Source organism: Bidens hawaiensis, unplaced genomic scaffold (genome assembly GCF_021521415.1).
Source record: "Bidens hawaiensis isolate Kalapana, Puna unplaced genomic scaffold, B.hawaiensis_p1.1 tig00007028_1, whole genome shotgun sequence".
Lineage (NCBI taxonomy): Eukaryota > Viridiplantae > Streptophyta > Magnoliopsida > Asterales > Asteraceae > Bidens > Bidens hawaiensis.
Window position 1 is genome coordinate 838,150 of NW_027491480.1, and position 12,997 is coordinate 851,146.

At 33.8% G+C, this 12,997-nt stretch overlaps 3 protein-coding genes across 4 annotated transcripts; 2 read left to right on the forward strand and 1 right to left on the reverse strand.

Moving 5' to 3' along the window:
• The first annotated feature begins 264 nt into the window (after positions 1-264).
• Positions 265-4,917, forward strand: LOC143634146 (glycosyltransferase-like At2g41451). Of its 2 annotated transcripts, XM_077102303.1 has the most exons (11): positions 265-612; positions 1,272-1,421; positions 1,527-1,579; positions 1,845-1,953; positions 2,439-2,573; positions 2,706-2,750; positions 2,841-3,028; positions 3,665-3,806; positions 3,878-3,924; positions 4,242-4,329; positions 4,645-4,917. In XM_077102303.1, exons 1-11 carry the CDS (start codon positions 265-267, stop codon positions 4,915-4,917), a joined length of 1,578 nt encoding a protein of 525 aa, XP_076958418.1. The 2 variants fall into 2 exon arrangements, 1 of the variants encoding a protein (XP_076958418.1); XR_013153805.1 differs by lacking the exons at positions 265-612; positions 1,272-1,421; positions 1,527-1,579; ... (3 more) ...; positions 2,841-3,028; positions 4,242-4,329 and having other exon boundaries at positions 3,589-3,806; positions 4,645-4,696.
• An 875-nt stretch (positions 4,918-5,792) lies between these two features.
• Positions 5,793-9,692, reverse strand: LOC143634147 (cytokinin dehydrogenase 6-like). The gene is made up of 5 exons (XM_077102304.1): positions 8,698-9,692; positions 8,052-8,179; positions 7,701-7,961; positions 6,551-6,813; positions 5,793-6,157 (listed from the first exon to the last, which is right to left on the reverse strand). Exons 1-5 carry the CDS (start codon positions 9,323-9,325, stop codon positions 5,836-5,838), a joined length of 1,602 nt encoding a protein of 533 aa, XP_076958419.1. The 5' UTR covers positions 9,326-9,692; the 3' UTR covers positions 5,793-5,835.
• On the forward strand, positions 9,426-11,685 carry LOC143634197 (IRK-interacting protein-like). Its single transcript, XM_077102351.1, has 2 exons — positions 9,426-9,514; positions 10,981-11,685. Exons 1-2 carry the CDS (start codon positions 9,426-9,428, stop codon positions 11,588-11,590), a joined length of 699 nt encoding a protein of 232 aa, XP_076958466.1. The 3' UTR covers positions 11,591-11,685.
• Positions 11,686-12,997: the final 1,312 nt, after the last annotated feature.

Genomic DNA, 12,997 nt, shown 5'->3' on the forward strand with positions numbered 1-12,997 from the left:
ACCGCGCAACAAATTTTAAACATAAGGTATGTTTTCTGTTATTAAGTTTGCGAAATAACAACCATTCAAAAACCATATAAACATAAATGACTAGTTTTGATGTTTTGTCTTTTTATTATTATTATTATTATCATTAGCCAAGCTACCAACTATACAACTACTCAAAACAACAAACTAACTCAAACGTTCCACAATATTATCTTCACTACAAAACATAAAACACAAGCATCATGCTTATGATACCCTAAAAGTATCACAATATCAATGGCAGGAACATATCCACCGATCAAACACATTCAATCTCCATCATCATTAACTCTATCCTCTCATGTTTTCACCTCCAGGCTCTTACTCCTACTCACACTCCTCCCTATCTCTCTAGCAGCATTCGCATTTGTCATCCAATGGCGTGGCGAATTCGGCGATCCTGCGATCCGGTGGTCCGCTTTGAGTCGGGTTGAGTTTTCAGGCATGGATAGTGTTACCTCATCGGCTAAAGGTTACATCCGTTCGTCGTCGAGTTGTGTGGATGCTTTAGGACAAAGGCGGTCGGTTTCTTTTCCGTATTTTAGGGATTGGAGGTTTAGTTATGAATCTGATCTTGAACCCAAGGTATTGACTGTTTGCATGTGTTGATTGTGTTTTAGATTTGGAATTTGGATTGTTTGTCATGGGAATTCATGGTGTTTACGTACAATTTAGTGTGATGGTCATACGGCTCGTATGATATTGTTAGTGGTCATTTTGATGTTGTCAGTGGTCACATGGGTCGTATGATCATTAGAGTTTTAGATGTTGTATGGGTTGTTAGATGTCAACAGTATGATTTGACGGAAAAGGTCATACGGACGAGCCATATGATTCCATGGTCATATCTTTGTTGTTTGCATGGGCGTATGATCATTAGGGACATATGCTCATTAGGGCCGTATGATGTTAACGAACTGTATGATGTTAAATCATGTCTACACATCAGTCATACGTCCCTTATGGCCCTTATATGCAGGTTAAATCAGTCGGTTGTTGTCAGTCAAAGATGTCATACGGGCCGTTTGATTTTCCTGTTATACGACCTGTATGACCATTTTTCGTCTGGCATATGGCCTGTATGACCATTTTTCCGTATCATACACCCCATATGGCGCATGATTGATGTTTAGAAAGTGTGTTTTGTTCCTTTAAAGGCAGCATTTCATTTTTATTAAAAGGTAGAACATGTTGATTTATTAAACTACAGATATAATCAATTAAGATCACCATTTGAATGGCAGATATGCATAACTTCAAGCACTTCTGCGGGTTTAGAGCAAATATTACCATGGATATATTATCATAAAGTTATTGGTGTTACAAATTTCTTCTTGTTTGTGGAAGGAAATGCTGCAAGCCAACCCGTATCTAAAGTTCTTGAGTCTATTCCTGTGAGTCTTAGCTTTTTTCTATTTCCTTTTAGTCCCTTAACTTACAGATTTTCTAAACTCTAAAGAATGTAATTTTATAATTAACCTGTGGCCATTTTATTTCAGAATGTGAAGCTCATTCATAGAACAAAAGAACTTGAAGAACAACAAGCCAAGAGGTTGGCTTTGTTTCATTTATTTATGAATTTCTTTAGGGAAAACTTATAAAACAGTAATCCAGTTTCCCAAGTGTCCTATTAAAATATTCGATGCATACTTTTCAAAAAAATTTTTGTCTCTCTAAAGTCAGTCAACTTTAAATGTTCCAATCCTATAATCTTCTTTTTTTTTTCTAAATCTTAGATAATTTTTAAAAGCTATCACTTATTAGCTAGTAACCAAGATTCACATATGTTTTATTTATCTCAATTTTAAAATCCACAGTCGCATATGGAACGAGACATGGCTGTCAAACTTCTTCTACAAACCTTGCAACTATGAATTATTCGTCAAACAATCACTTAACATGGAAATGGCTATTGTTATGGCACAAGTATGATATTTTCTAATTTCTTTATGTTTAGGAAAAATTACACGAATTATTCTTGTGATATGTTCAGATTTCACTTTTGGCCCACAAGAATGAGAAAGTACATAGCCCATCCAAAGTTACGTATAAATATAACACAAATTGCCCCTAACATTGATGAAGGTTAACTCTTTTTTGTTAAATTATATAAAATGACTAAAATCCTCATTAATTAATATAAAGGTTATTTTGGTAGTTTTACATGAATTTAGTAGAAAAAGTTAATCTCCATCCATGACAGGGACCACTTGTGTTACGTTTATATATAAGTTTGGACCAGTGGTCTACTTTCTTATACTTGAGGAACAAATGTGAAATCTGAACATACCACAGGGACCATTTGTATAATTTGTTTCTTCTATTTATGTTCTTTAATCTATATCACTATGCATACAAACAACTCTTTGAAATCTTGATGTTGTCAATTGATTTCAAATATTTTTTTCAAGGAAGCTCATATAGAGTGGATTATTCATCTGGATACAGATGAGTTAGTTTATCCAGCTGGCGCTCGCGAATACTCTCTTAGAAATCTTTTATCAAACATCCCTGAACATGTTGATTTGGTTGTTTTTCCAAATTATGTAAGTTTCCGTGTGGCATTTTTTTTTTTGGGTACATTTTCTTTTTGAGTAAATTACACAAATGATCACATTGGACCATTCGTGTAATTTACTCAGTATTTTTTTTAATTCAAACTTTCATATTTCGTTTAGGAGAGTAGCATTGAACGAGACGATATACAAGAACCTTTTAGTGAGGTATTAGTCCATTATACATTTATATCTTATGATGAAAATAATTAAAGTTAAAGATACATGAAATGCCTGATCATGTATTGCTTTATGTAGGTTTCAATGTTCAAAAAGAACTTTGATCATCTTATGAGGGAAACATATTTTGGAAATTACAAAGAATCAACTCGTGGTAACCCAAATTACTTTTTAACTTATGGAAATGGAAAATCGGCTGCTCGTGTTCAACAACATTTGCGTCCAAACGGTGCACATAGATGGAATAATTATAAGAAAACTCCAAAGTATGAAATGTTCTCGTTTTTATAACAAATTGACTTTGAAGTGGTTATTTTGAGTAGGGTGTGTGAATTTCAGACACGATGGGTACCTAACACAAAATTCATTGGCTTGGACCGTCTGGTTTTGGTATAAGCGGGTTTGGGTCAGTTTCTAGTCGAACCCGAGAACCTGTTTAGCTAAATGGGTAGTCTTTGGGTCAACCCGGCGGGTTCATGGGTTGACCCGTTTAACCCTTTTAATTTTTTAAAATGTGTTTTATGTATTAAATTAAATTGTTTGGTATCATACCATCATTTAAAACTAAAAAGGAAATTGACAATAGATTTTATTATTAAAATGTAATTGTTTTATATAAATTTGTAACGTTTGTTGTAAAAATGTAAATTTAAAGTACTATAACATAAAAGAAAAATAAATCTAAATGAATTTGGGTCAAACGGGTCTTGTTCGCGTCAACCCGCCAAGAGGAAAATGATGGTTTTACCCCTTTCATGGCCCTGTTGTAAAGGAAAAGGACGGTTTTACCCCTGTGGTTGGGTAATTGTTTTAACCCGTTACTTGCCTCGCATATGTTGCCTCCTCTTAATCATCCTTAATTACTTATATTATTAGTAACTTACTTAAATATGTGTATTTAGAGAGATTAAACTTGATGATGCTGCGGTTCTGCATTACACCTACACGAAGTTTTCAGATTTGACATCAAGGCGTAATCGTTGCGGATGTAAGCCTACTAAAGAAGAGGTTAAAAGATGCTTCATGTTGGATTTTGACAGAGCTGTTAGTATTCATTTAAATTTTATTTTTAAAATATATTATATGCTATAAACTAATTCCTATGAGTGCTGCAGGCTTTTATTATTGCTTCAACTGCATCACAAGAGGAGATGCTGAAATGGTAAAAAATATTGGTTTATTTTTTCTTAATTATTTCAACTTATTAGGACTAGTTTCAGAATAGTTGTTGTTTGACTTTCTGAAGTCAAACCAAATTAGTTTCATGTGCGATGCGGTTTTTTTTTTTATTTTTGATGAGCATTCATAATTATATCAAAAGATATATTAAGTACAAGAGAAATGTAAAAAATGGTATTTTATATACAAATTACAAAATTAGCATTACGTTTGACTACTAGTCTGCTAGTTAAATGTCAAAAAACATCCTTATGGTCGAAAGTAGAAACTTAGTTAACATAATAATGTTTTTATCATCAGGTATCGCGAGCATGTTGTATGGACCGACAAAGATCTAATTAAGAAGCTCATGAAAAAGGGAATTTTAATTCGCATTTACGCTCCTATGGTAAATAAGTACAATTTCCAACATTCGCACACACATGAGGTGGTAAAATGGGCTGGTTGGGTAACATGTTAAAACAGGTAAATTTCAGTAAAGGGTTTAATTTTAAAGTAGCATGAAAGTATTTTCTCTCATTTTTCTTATAAATAATTAGTGTCAAATATGATTAAAGCATGTATTGTTTTATTAGTGAATAGTGATTGTTTATTCAAAAAATATGATTTATGAGACTTTATTTGTTAAAAAATTTGAACGAATTTCGGCCCGTTTGATCCAATTTATTTAAACTAACATTTTATCTAATTAACTTGTTAATAGGTTATTATACAAGGATTAAAGGAGGCTGGTGTTTTTAGTTCTTTAATTTCGGATGTACAAACAAGCCTATACAAGGACGCCTTATTGTCATCTAACGAGGTTACAAATAACTCATCGAATGCTGATGCAATGTCCGGTGTTACTTCTAGAAAAATTGGCAAGAAACAACCTCGGATGACAGTTAGAAATGTTTTACAAGCAACTGATACAGATCTACAGGCAATGCCACCACTCCCGGCCCCGGTCATGGAGAAAATACATAGTTACATATAACTTTATTTTTACACGAGAAATTATGGACACAAATTTTGTAGAAGTTACGGCGAAATAAAAATCTCTGATTATTAGGCAGCTGATTAAGTTTAAAAAGTTAATTAAATCATTTATATGAACATGTATGGACGATTGAAGGCTTAAATGATAAACTTAAACAGGGGATTCTAACCGCATTTTATCTAGAGGTGACATCTAGTTGGGTAAGAGGTCAAAATGGATCATCAATGTTTTTTGTGTATCATTTATATGTTAAAGACTAGTAACATCAAGTAGATGTTTTGCAAACAGTAGACACAAATTAAATGGCAAAGCCACAAATGGATGATGCCCACCTTTATATCTATCTGATTTTCATTTCAAGTTCTGTAAAAAGATATGTTTATCTTTCATAAAATACATGGATCAATTGAGTAAACAAGCAACCTTTGTTTAAAACAATGTGTTTCAAACCATGAAATCAACCAGTTGAGTTGGATGTATATGTTTTGTAGATTTGGTCATATGTATGAGAAATTACATTGAGGTTAACACATTTGGTCCTTGGTGCTAACATGTTTGGTCATCGGGTACGAATTCACAGAAATTAAACAAATTCTTAACGTCCGTTAATTAGTACCAATGGCAAAATGTGTTACCCGTCAATAAAGAGTGAAGACCAAAGTTACCTTATACATAGGACCATATCCATAAAATGCGCATACCGTATGAACTATCTGTGTAATTCTTTCTTCCTTTTTAGAAAAATAAAAACCATATTCTTTGGCAAAATAATAATTTGGAAATTAATTTCATTCTCTGCTGACCACTAAAACTAAAATGATGAAAAATTCCAAAATGTTTCCAATTACAATGTACCATCTAATCAATTAATAGCTTATTATGGCTTCATTCTTACAATTGGTAAATACTAAATGATCATAAAAAGGTAATTTGTTTTTGGAAGATTCTTTGGCCAGGAGTTAGCAATGCTAAAGGGTCATAAGTCAATTTCCTTCTTATAAAATCTTCCCATTTGCTACCAAAATGTTTTTTCCACTCTTCTTGTGTGTTGTAATGTGGCAAATACTGTTTGGTTTCGAGGTTCGCGGTTTCACATACGTCTAGTATTCTTTTGTTTTGGCTTAAAATGTATTCTAAGCTACCTGTTCCGGCTGAAGATGGCATTGCTGATGATAGAAATGCCACTAGGTAGAACACATTCTCCTTTGGTGTCACCATTGATGTTTTAGTGTTCCATCTACAAAACAAGTACACACAAAACACCAAAATGAAGGTCATGTAACAATCTAACATAAAGAGTAACCAACTTTTGTCAAATTTCTATATAAGATAACTTTTAAAATTTTAAGAAGTCAAAGTTTCAACACTTTGAAATGGGTGTATACAAAAATCAAGGGTGTGTCTAAACGTACCCCTATCTACTAAACGTACCCTCCCTATATGATAGAGATAATAACATTTTTTAAACTTCCCTCGTTTGTGAGCTCTAAAAAATTTGTTAACATAGAAATTTAATCAATTTGGGCTACCATTTTACGCAGTTAGCCTTACTCGTTTCAATGACAACGAGTAGGAAAAAAAGTGATACACATGTTTCAACGGCATCAAGTAGAAAGAAGTGATATCACACCTTGACTTATCAACCGGGTAAATGAGTATAGGTCCATTGCTGGTATCTGTTAAAATTTTCCCAAAAACTTCATCCGCAAATTTTCCGATTTTGCTTTTGGGAATAAGAAGATTCAACCATGGATGAGGGACATCCCATAACCCCTTTTCTTGAAGCTTCATCTCAGAAACATGCACTCTATCCAGAAACTCTATATAAGACACTTCTGATATAAAGAGTGTGGATTCAATATAATTCAACTTTGATAACAAGTTTTCAACTTTCTGTATACAAACAAACATATATCATAGTTAGTGTTATTGTTAGAAGTCGCTATTTCGACCCAATAATATGTCAATAAGTTTGACACGGATTATATTTTGTTTGTTACTGGCAAAAAATGGTTGGCTTATAAGCGAACAGGTTAAATAGATTTGAATGCGTTGAAAACTAATTTATAAAGCCTCATAAATGATTTTTGTTCAATATAGATCATAACTCATAAGGAGGATGGGTTAAACTTCAAATATTCTTAGATGTCACATTAATTTAGATATCATTTATAATAAAGTACCTATTTATAGAAAAGAGTAAAGTGCAGTTTTCGTCTATGTGGTTTGTCCAAATATGCTGTTTTAGTCCAATAGTTTCAAATTGCGATTTTCTTCCCTGTGGTTTCATCTTGCAATTAAAACCGACCCCACTAACACCGTTAAGTTTGGTCGTTAAATCCATCAGCGTGCTATTCATGTGAGGGACAGTTTTGTTCTTTTTCTCCCAAATACACCCAGCCCCCTCACATGAGGGGGCTTGTGAATTAAGGCTGGGGTTTATTTGGGGAGAAAATGGATAAAACTACCTCTCACATGAATGGCACGTTGATGGATTTAACGGTCAGACCTAACGGGGTTAGTGGGGTCAGGTTTAATTGCAAGTGAAATGAAACCACAGGGACGAAAATCACATATTTAAAACTATTAGACTAAAACCGCATATTTGAACAAACCAAATGGACAAAACTGCATTACTCTATAGAAAAATTTAAAATTTTGGACAAAGTGTTCATCATGACCTAACCAACACGACTAGATGTTTTGACCTGTTACCAAACCCGTCTAGCCAGCTAATTTTCATATATTGTCATCTTTCTTTAGTTTTTTTATATCATCACCTGATCAATGGTACCCATATCCCCTTGCTTAAAATACTTAGCAACTTCCAGGCAGAAAAGTGTTTTCCCTTCAGAAACAAACTGGCTAGCTTGAACAGGATCTTTACTTTTAAAAGACGATCTCCAATTATTAAGGAGACCGGTTCGGTTAATCAAAACAAACCCTTCTACGTAATCAAATGAATTGTTGGATGATATTAGTTGTTCTTGATCTTTTGTAAATGTAGTGAAATCTGTATAAAGAACTTTCATCCATTTCACCTGATCAAATCAAGATATTTGAATAAAGACTAAAAACATTTATGTTAAGAACTTAAGATGATCATGAAAGGAAATTACTAATCGTTTTACCATTGTCGGTGCTGGTTCAAGTGAAATATGAGCTCGTGTAATGATCCCAAATTGCCCAAGTCCTCCAAGAACACCATAGAAAAGATCAGAATTTTTGCTTTCTGTACATGTAACTACTTCTCCTGTCCCTGTAATTTCATTTTATTTTTTGCAACAAAAGAAAAAGGAATATCACTTTATCAAGTTTTAACCAATTAAAAGTTTACAAGTAATTATTTAAAAAAAAATCACATGCTTGCACTTTTTTTTCAAATAAGAAATCAAGTATGAGTGTTTTTTAAGAAATTCATCTTTAATTTGTAAAATTTGATCATCGGTAAGAGCAAAGCCTTTAAATCTTGGCTTCAAGTCCATCGATGACAAAAATTAAAAAGAAATTCATCGTTAAAAAACAAAGAATCTTTAATTTACTATCGTACCCCACGAGTCTTTATCAAATTCCCATTTGTTCCAAAAACCATACTTGTACTTTCATATGATCAGTTGGTCACTCAAGTAAAGTATATAATATGCCAATGTTGATAGTTTGTCATATATCTTTCCAAACTTATTATTATTATTTGGTTGTATAAAGTCTGAAGCATCTTTGTATCAAAATCTTTATAAATTTTTACTGACACATAGTTATAACTTTTTATGTAAGTACCTGTAACAACTTGTAGCTGGTAGACATTATTAATCTGAGGTCCATGTTGGAAAGCTTGTCCACTAATTCCCGCGTTAGATAAAGTACCACCAACGGTTAGATGAAGATAATCAGTCCATGATTTCGGTGCAAACCCGTGTTTTAAACTCTCATGCAAGATATTAATCCAAAGTTCACCTCCTGAAACATCAACAAAAGGCGTTTTCGTGTTCCCCTTAATATGAAAATGCATTTCTTGAGATTTCCCTAGTGATTCCATGTTTATGACCACCCCTTGATGAGTTTGGGCTTGGCCTTCAAGTGAGTGACCATGACCACGCGGTGCAATTGTTAACCGCGATGTTGGTCCCATTTGGAATATGTAGTTTACGAGATTTGAGATATCGGAAACTGATTTAGGGTATAGAATAGCTTTAGGGAGGAAACTATATTGGTTGCCAAAATCTTTGGATGCATGGTGGATGTTGTGGAAACTAAGATGACCATCAAGTTTTAGATTTTTCAATAATGAATTAATCTTTGTGTGGTGTGGAAGATATGATGTAGAAGAGATTTTGTTTTTATGAAAGTTGCATCCCAATATGAGTGCTATAAGAATCTTGATAACAAGATTTGTATGTTTAAGCATGTTAGTGTATGGTAGGTTGGCGACGACGATGATGGTGGTGGAGATAAAGAGAGGGAGGTTGTTGGGATTATGTTAAGATAGGAGATGGTGTTTAGAATCAATGAGGAAACAAGATGTATTTGTGAGCTATATAAAGAGGATTGAGATAAGAAGCATGGTGCACTTGCCAAAGTTGTATTTCCACTCATAGTAATTCACCATGCAACCTAACAAGTTTGGACCCGAACTAACGATGGGTTTAACTCAACGGGTAAAATTACAATACATGTTTTAAGACACATGTTTAAATGTCGCGTATGTTATGTTCGTTTGAACGCTATGGTCATGTCGGGTAAATTTTGTTGGAAAAGGTTGTGTTAGTTATTGAAACCAAACTTCTCACATGATAGATGTATAAAAGTGTTCTTGTATTGACAAGTAATTGCAAAAGGTTTGGCAAATCCATACTTCACATATCTTTTAGTTGGCAACTTTGTGAAAACTTTTCCTATTATCATGTGTTTTCTATGGACAATATGTATTTTGACTCGCTTCCTTTTGCTTAATAATACCCAACCGTTTAAAAATTTATGGCTATTAGGTCACATATGATTGCATCGTTAATGATCTTTATTTCATATAAATATATATAGAACACATATGATTGCACTAATTTTGACGTTATTTTACTAATTTTGTGAAAATAACGTTAAAAGTGATGGAAGGTTAATCAGGCATCATGTGGTGGCGTTGATAGCCGAAAGACAAGGGTACATGCACCAATCAGCCGGCGTCCCGATGATTGAGTGCTATGTGCCTTATGTAATATGTCCAAGGCTTGATGCAAAACTACTATCGAGCCGGGGGTCTCACCGGAAGCAGCCTCTCTATCCCCATAGGGTAGAGGTAAGGCTGTCTACACCTTACCCTCCTCAGACCCTACCATAGCTTTGCTATTGGTGGGATATACTGAGTACGATGATGATGATGATGATGATGATGATGATATAGTATTTTATAATATGTGTTTCCTTAATTTTTCTTAGAGAGAACCGCCATTTTGGTCCTTGTGGTTTGTTTGTTTTAACTATTTTGGTTCAATTTTCAAACCTTTAACAATTTTAGTCATTAAAGTTTCATTTTTAACGATTTTAGTCCAATTAATAAACCTCATCCATCTTCTTTGTTAAAACAAGGGGCATTTTTGTGCATAGACTACAATTAGATCAGGGTCAAAATTTGGTGTTTCGTGTATATTTTTGTGCAGGCACCATATTTTGCTTCACCGAATCCGACTTTAAGACTGACTCGTTTACAAATGGATATTGTTCGGGTTTCCAGTGAAGCGGGTCGGGTTTAAACAAGTTGGGTTTCTGGTTGGTTTATAAGGTGGATAACTAATGCCCACATAAGTTTGATTTGCTAAAAGTCAATGTTTTTTGGAATTGGTTGGCCCTTTTAGTCAACAGAATCAAAGGAAACAGTTGGGTTTCTGGTTGGTTTTCGGGTCTACTACGGGCCGGTAGCTGCTGAACATTTTACGGGCCATGTTTGAAATGGTTGTCGGTCTATCTTTAGTTTTATTTTCAACATATAAAGGTCTTGTACCTAGGGATGTAAACGAACCGGGCGTCCGGACGTCCGTTCGGCAAGAAATTCGTTTATATTCGTTGTAGCAAAGTTTTTTTACTCAATAATATAAACTCGGTTCTTCAGCCCCACAAGTTATCTTTGAACTCAAAAAACTCAAAGGCGGTTTTATGCCATTTGGAAGCCGCTATAAACGAGTCACAATACCAAGATTTTGAAAACTGCGTGTTTGAAAAGAACGGGAGCCCGAAGCTTTTAGACCCGGAACAAGAACGTGAAGCACGATTCTCGTCTTTTTGTGCGCTTAGAAACTTGAGTTGGAATGAGGTTTTAAGAAAGGGGACAAAGTATTACAGTGAGGAGTTTAGTAGGTTTTGTGATCAGAAAATGAGTGGAATAGTTACATCATTGAACTGGAATCGACCCTGGCCCGAACAGTTGTTGCAAACGTTTTTCGTTGCAGCTAAGTGCATATGGTTGTCGCATTTGTTGGCGTTTTCGTTTAGTCCCGCACTCATGATTTTGAGGGTGGAGGAAAACAGAAGCTTTGATGGTGGATTTATGGAGGATGTGTTTGTGGATAGAAAACGGGCTCAGAACCCGAACCGAGTGAAGGTTATGGTGATGCCCGGGTTCGACATGCATGATAGGATTTTAAGGTGCAAGGTTCTCTGCAAGTATAAAACTGCCGGTTGAAGTGACAAACAGTAATGTTAAATGTTAATTTGTCCATCTTTTGTTTAGTTTTTGTTGATGTGTTTATATTGATTGTGTTGTACCAAGAGCTGAATGTGTTGACCTTAGATGCTAATTCTAATGTCGAGTTTGATCAGGATTATATGAAACGTAAATTGTAGTAAAATCCTAGACCATGTGAACTGAGCGCTCACGGTCAAATTGGGTAGCGTTTTATCTTAAAACGGTTCAAAACTATAATTTTAACTAATAGGTGAATGTGTAACACTCAAATAATATGTGAACTCATGGATCCATTGCTTCTTGATAGAATTAGGGATGGAGGTTATAGGCATGGTTTCTTTGAGGGTTATAAATAATATGTTTATATTAAATAAAAAGTATAAAACGGGAACTTAGATGGACAAAAATGCCCCTTGTTTTAACAAAGAAAATGGATGTGGTTTATTAATTGGACTAAAATCGTTAAAAATGAACCAAAATAGTTAAAACAAACAAACCATAAGGACCAAAATGACGGTTCACTCCTTTCTTAATCCGTCAATAAAAAATGAACGTAGGTGCTAAAATATTTGAAACAGGTTTTATTCATAGAATTTGATATCTCAATGCAAATACGCATTCAATTAGAATCTAAATATACTATTAAAGCAATATGATTTTTTCACATGACATCATTTTTGGACTTCCAAATAGGATGACATGCAGACGTGCAGTTTCTAATTTTATCATCTCTTCTTCTAAGCACAACCCTCGAACCCAAGACCTCATGTTTAAAACTAAATATACTTACCAACTCCACATAAATGGTTATTGTTTTGGATTTCTTGACTTTAATTCACTTATAAATTTATATTGAATACTAGCAAATTATTAAGCATTTAAGTTAATATCGAATGTTGTATTAAAAGTGATTTTTAGAGATTTATGTATTATAAAATTTTGTTTTGTTATTATTTATATCTTATTAATCTATAAGCTATGTTATCATGTATATTATTAAATTTAATTTTTTGTTATTTTTAACCATCAAATTTAACCCTTTTTTTTAACCACTAGTATATCACACATGCTCTATTTTAGTTCATAAATAAGTTATAAACCACAATAATGTCATCATCAAAGAAACTATTCACTCTTTAAAAAGTTTATAAAAATTCACATAATTTTACTAAAAACGAAATTTTTTATATCAAAAAAATCTTTTTAAGTTATTATAAAAATGAATAGAAGAATATTCTAGAAGGAATGTTCCTTTTTTTAACGGCTAACAAACATAGAATGCTATGTACTCCATACGGGGTGATCCAATGGCAAAAGGCCAATATGCCACCGCCAGCTGACCCAACCCAGTCATACGGAGCCCTTAAGCACCTCCAAGTGATCTCTAATTTCAGGGAAAACCCA

Excerpts from the sequence above, each read along its gene's own strand:
- LOC143634146 (XM_077102303.1), top strand. The coding sequence starts at position 265 with ATGGCAGGAACATATCCACCGATCAAACACATTCAATCTCCATCATCA. Across the intron at positions 2,574-2,705 it reads TGGTTGTTTTTCCAAATTAT|GAGAGTAGCATTGAACGAGA; the intron begins GTAAGTTTCCGT and ends TATTTCGTTTAG. Across the intron at positions 3,807-3,877 it reads TGTTGGATTTTGACAGAGCT|GCTTTTATTATTGCTTCAAC; the intron begins GTTAGTATTCAT and ends TGAGTGCTGCAG.
- LOC143634147 (XM_077102304.1), bottom strand. The coding sequence starts at position 9,325 with ATGCTTAAACATACAAATCTTGTTATCAAGATTCTTATAGCACTCATA. Across the intron at positions 6,814-7,700 it reads ATATGGGTACCATTGATCAG|AAAGTTGAAAACTTGTTATC; the intron begins GTGATGATATAA and ends GTTTGTATACAG. Across the intron at positions 6,158-6,550 it reads TACCCGGTTGATAAGTCAAG|ATGGAACACTAAAACATCAA; the intron begins GTGTGATATCAC and ends CTTGTTTTGTAG.
- LOC143634197 (XM_077102351.1), top strand. The coding sequence starts at position 9,426 with ATGAGGAAACAAGATGTATTTGTGAGCTATATAAAGAGGATTGAGATA. Across the intron at positions 9,515-10,980 it reads AAGTTGTATTTCCACTCATA|CAAAGTTTTTTTACTCAATA; the intron begins GTAATTCACCAT and ends TATTCGTTGTAG.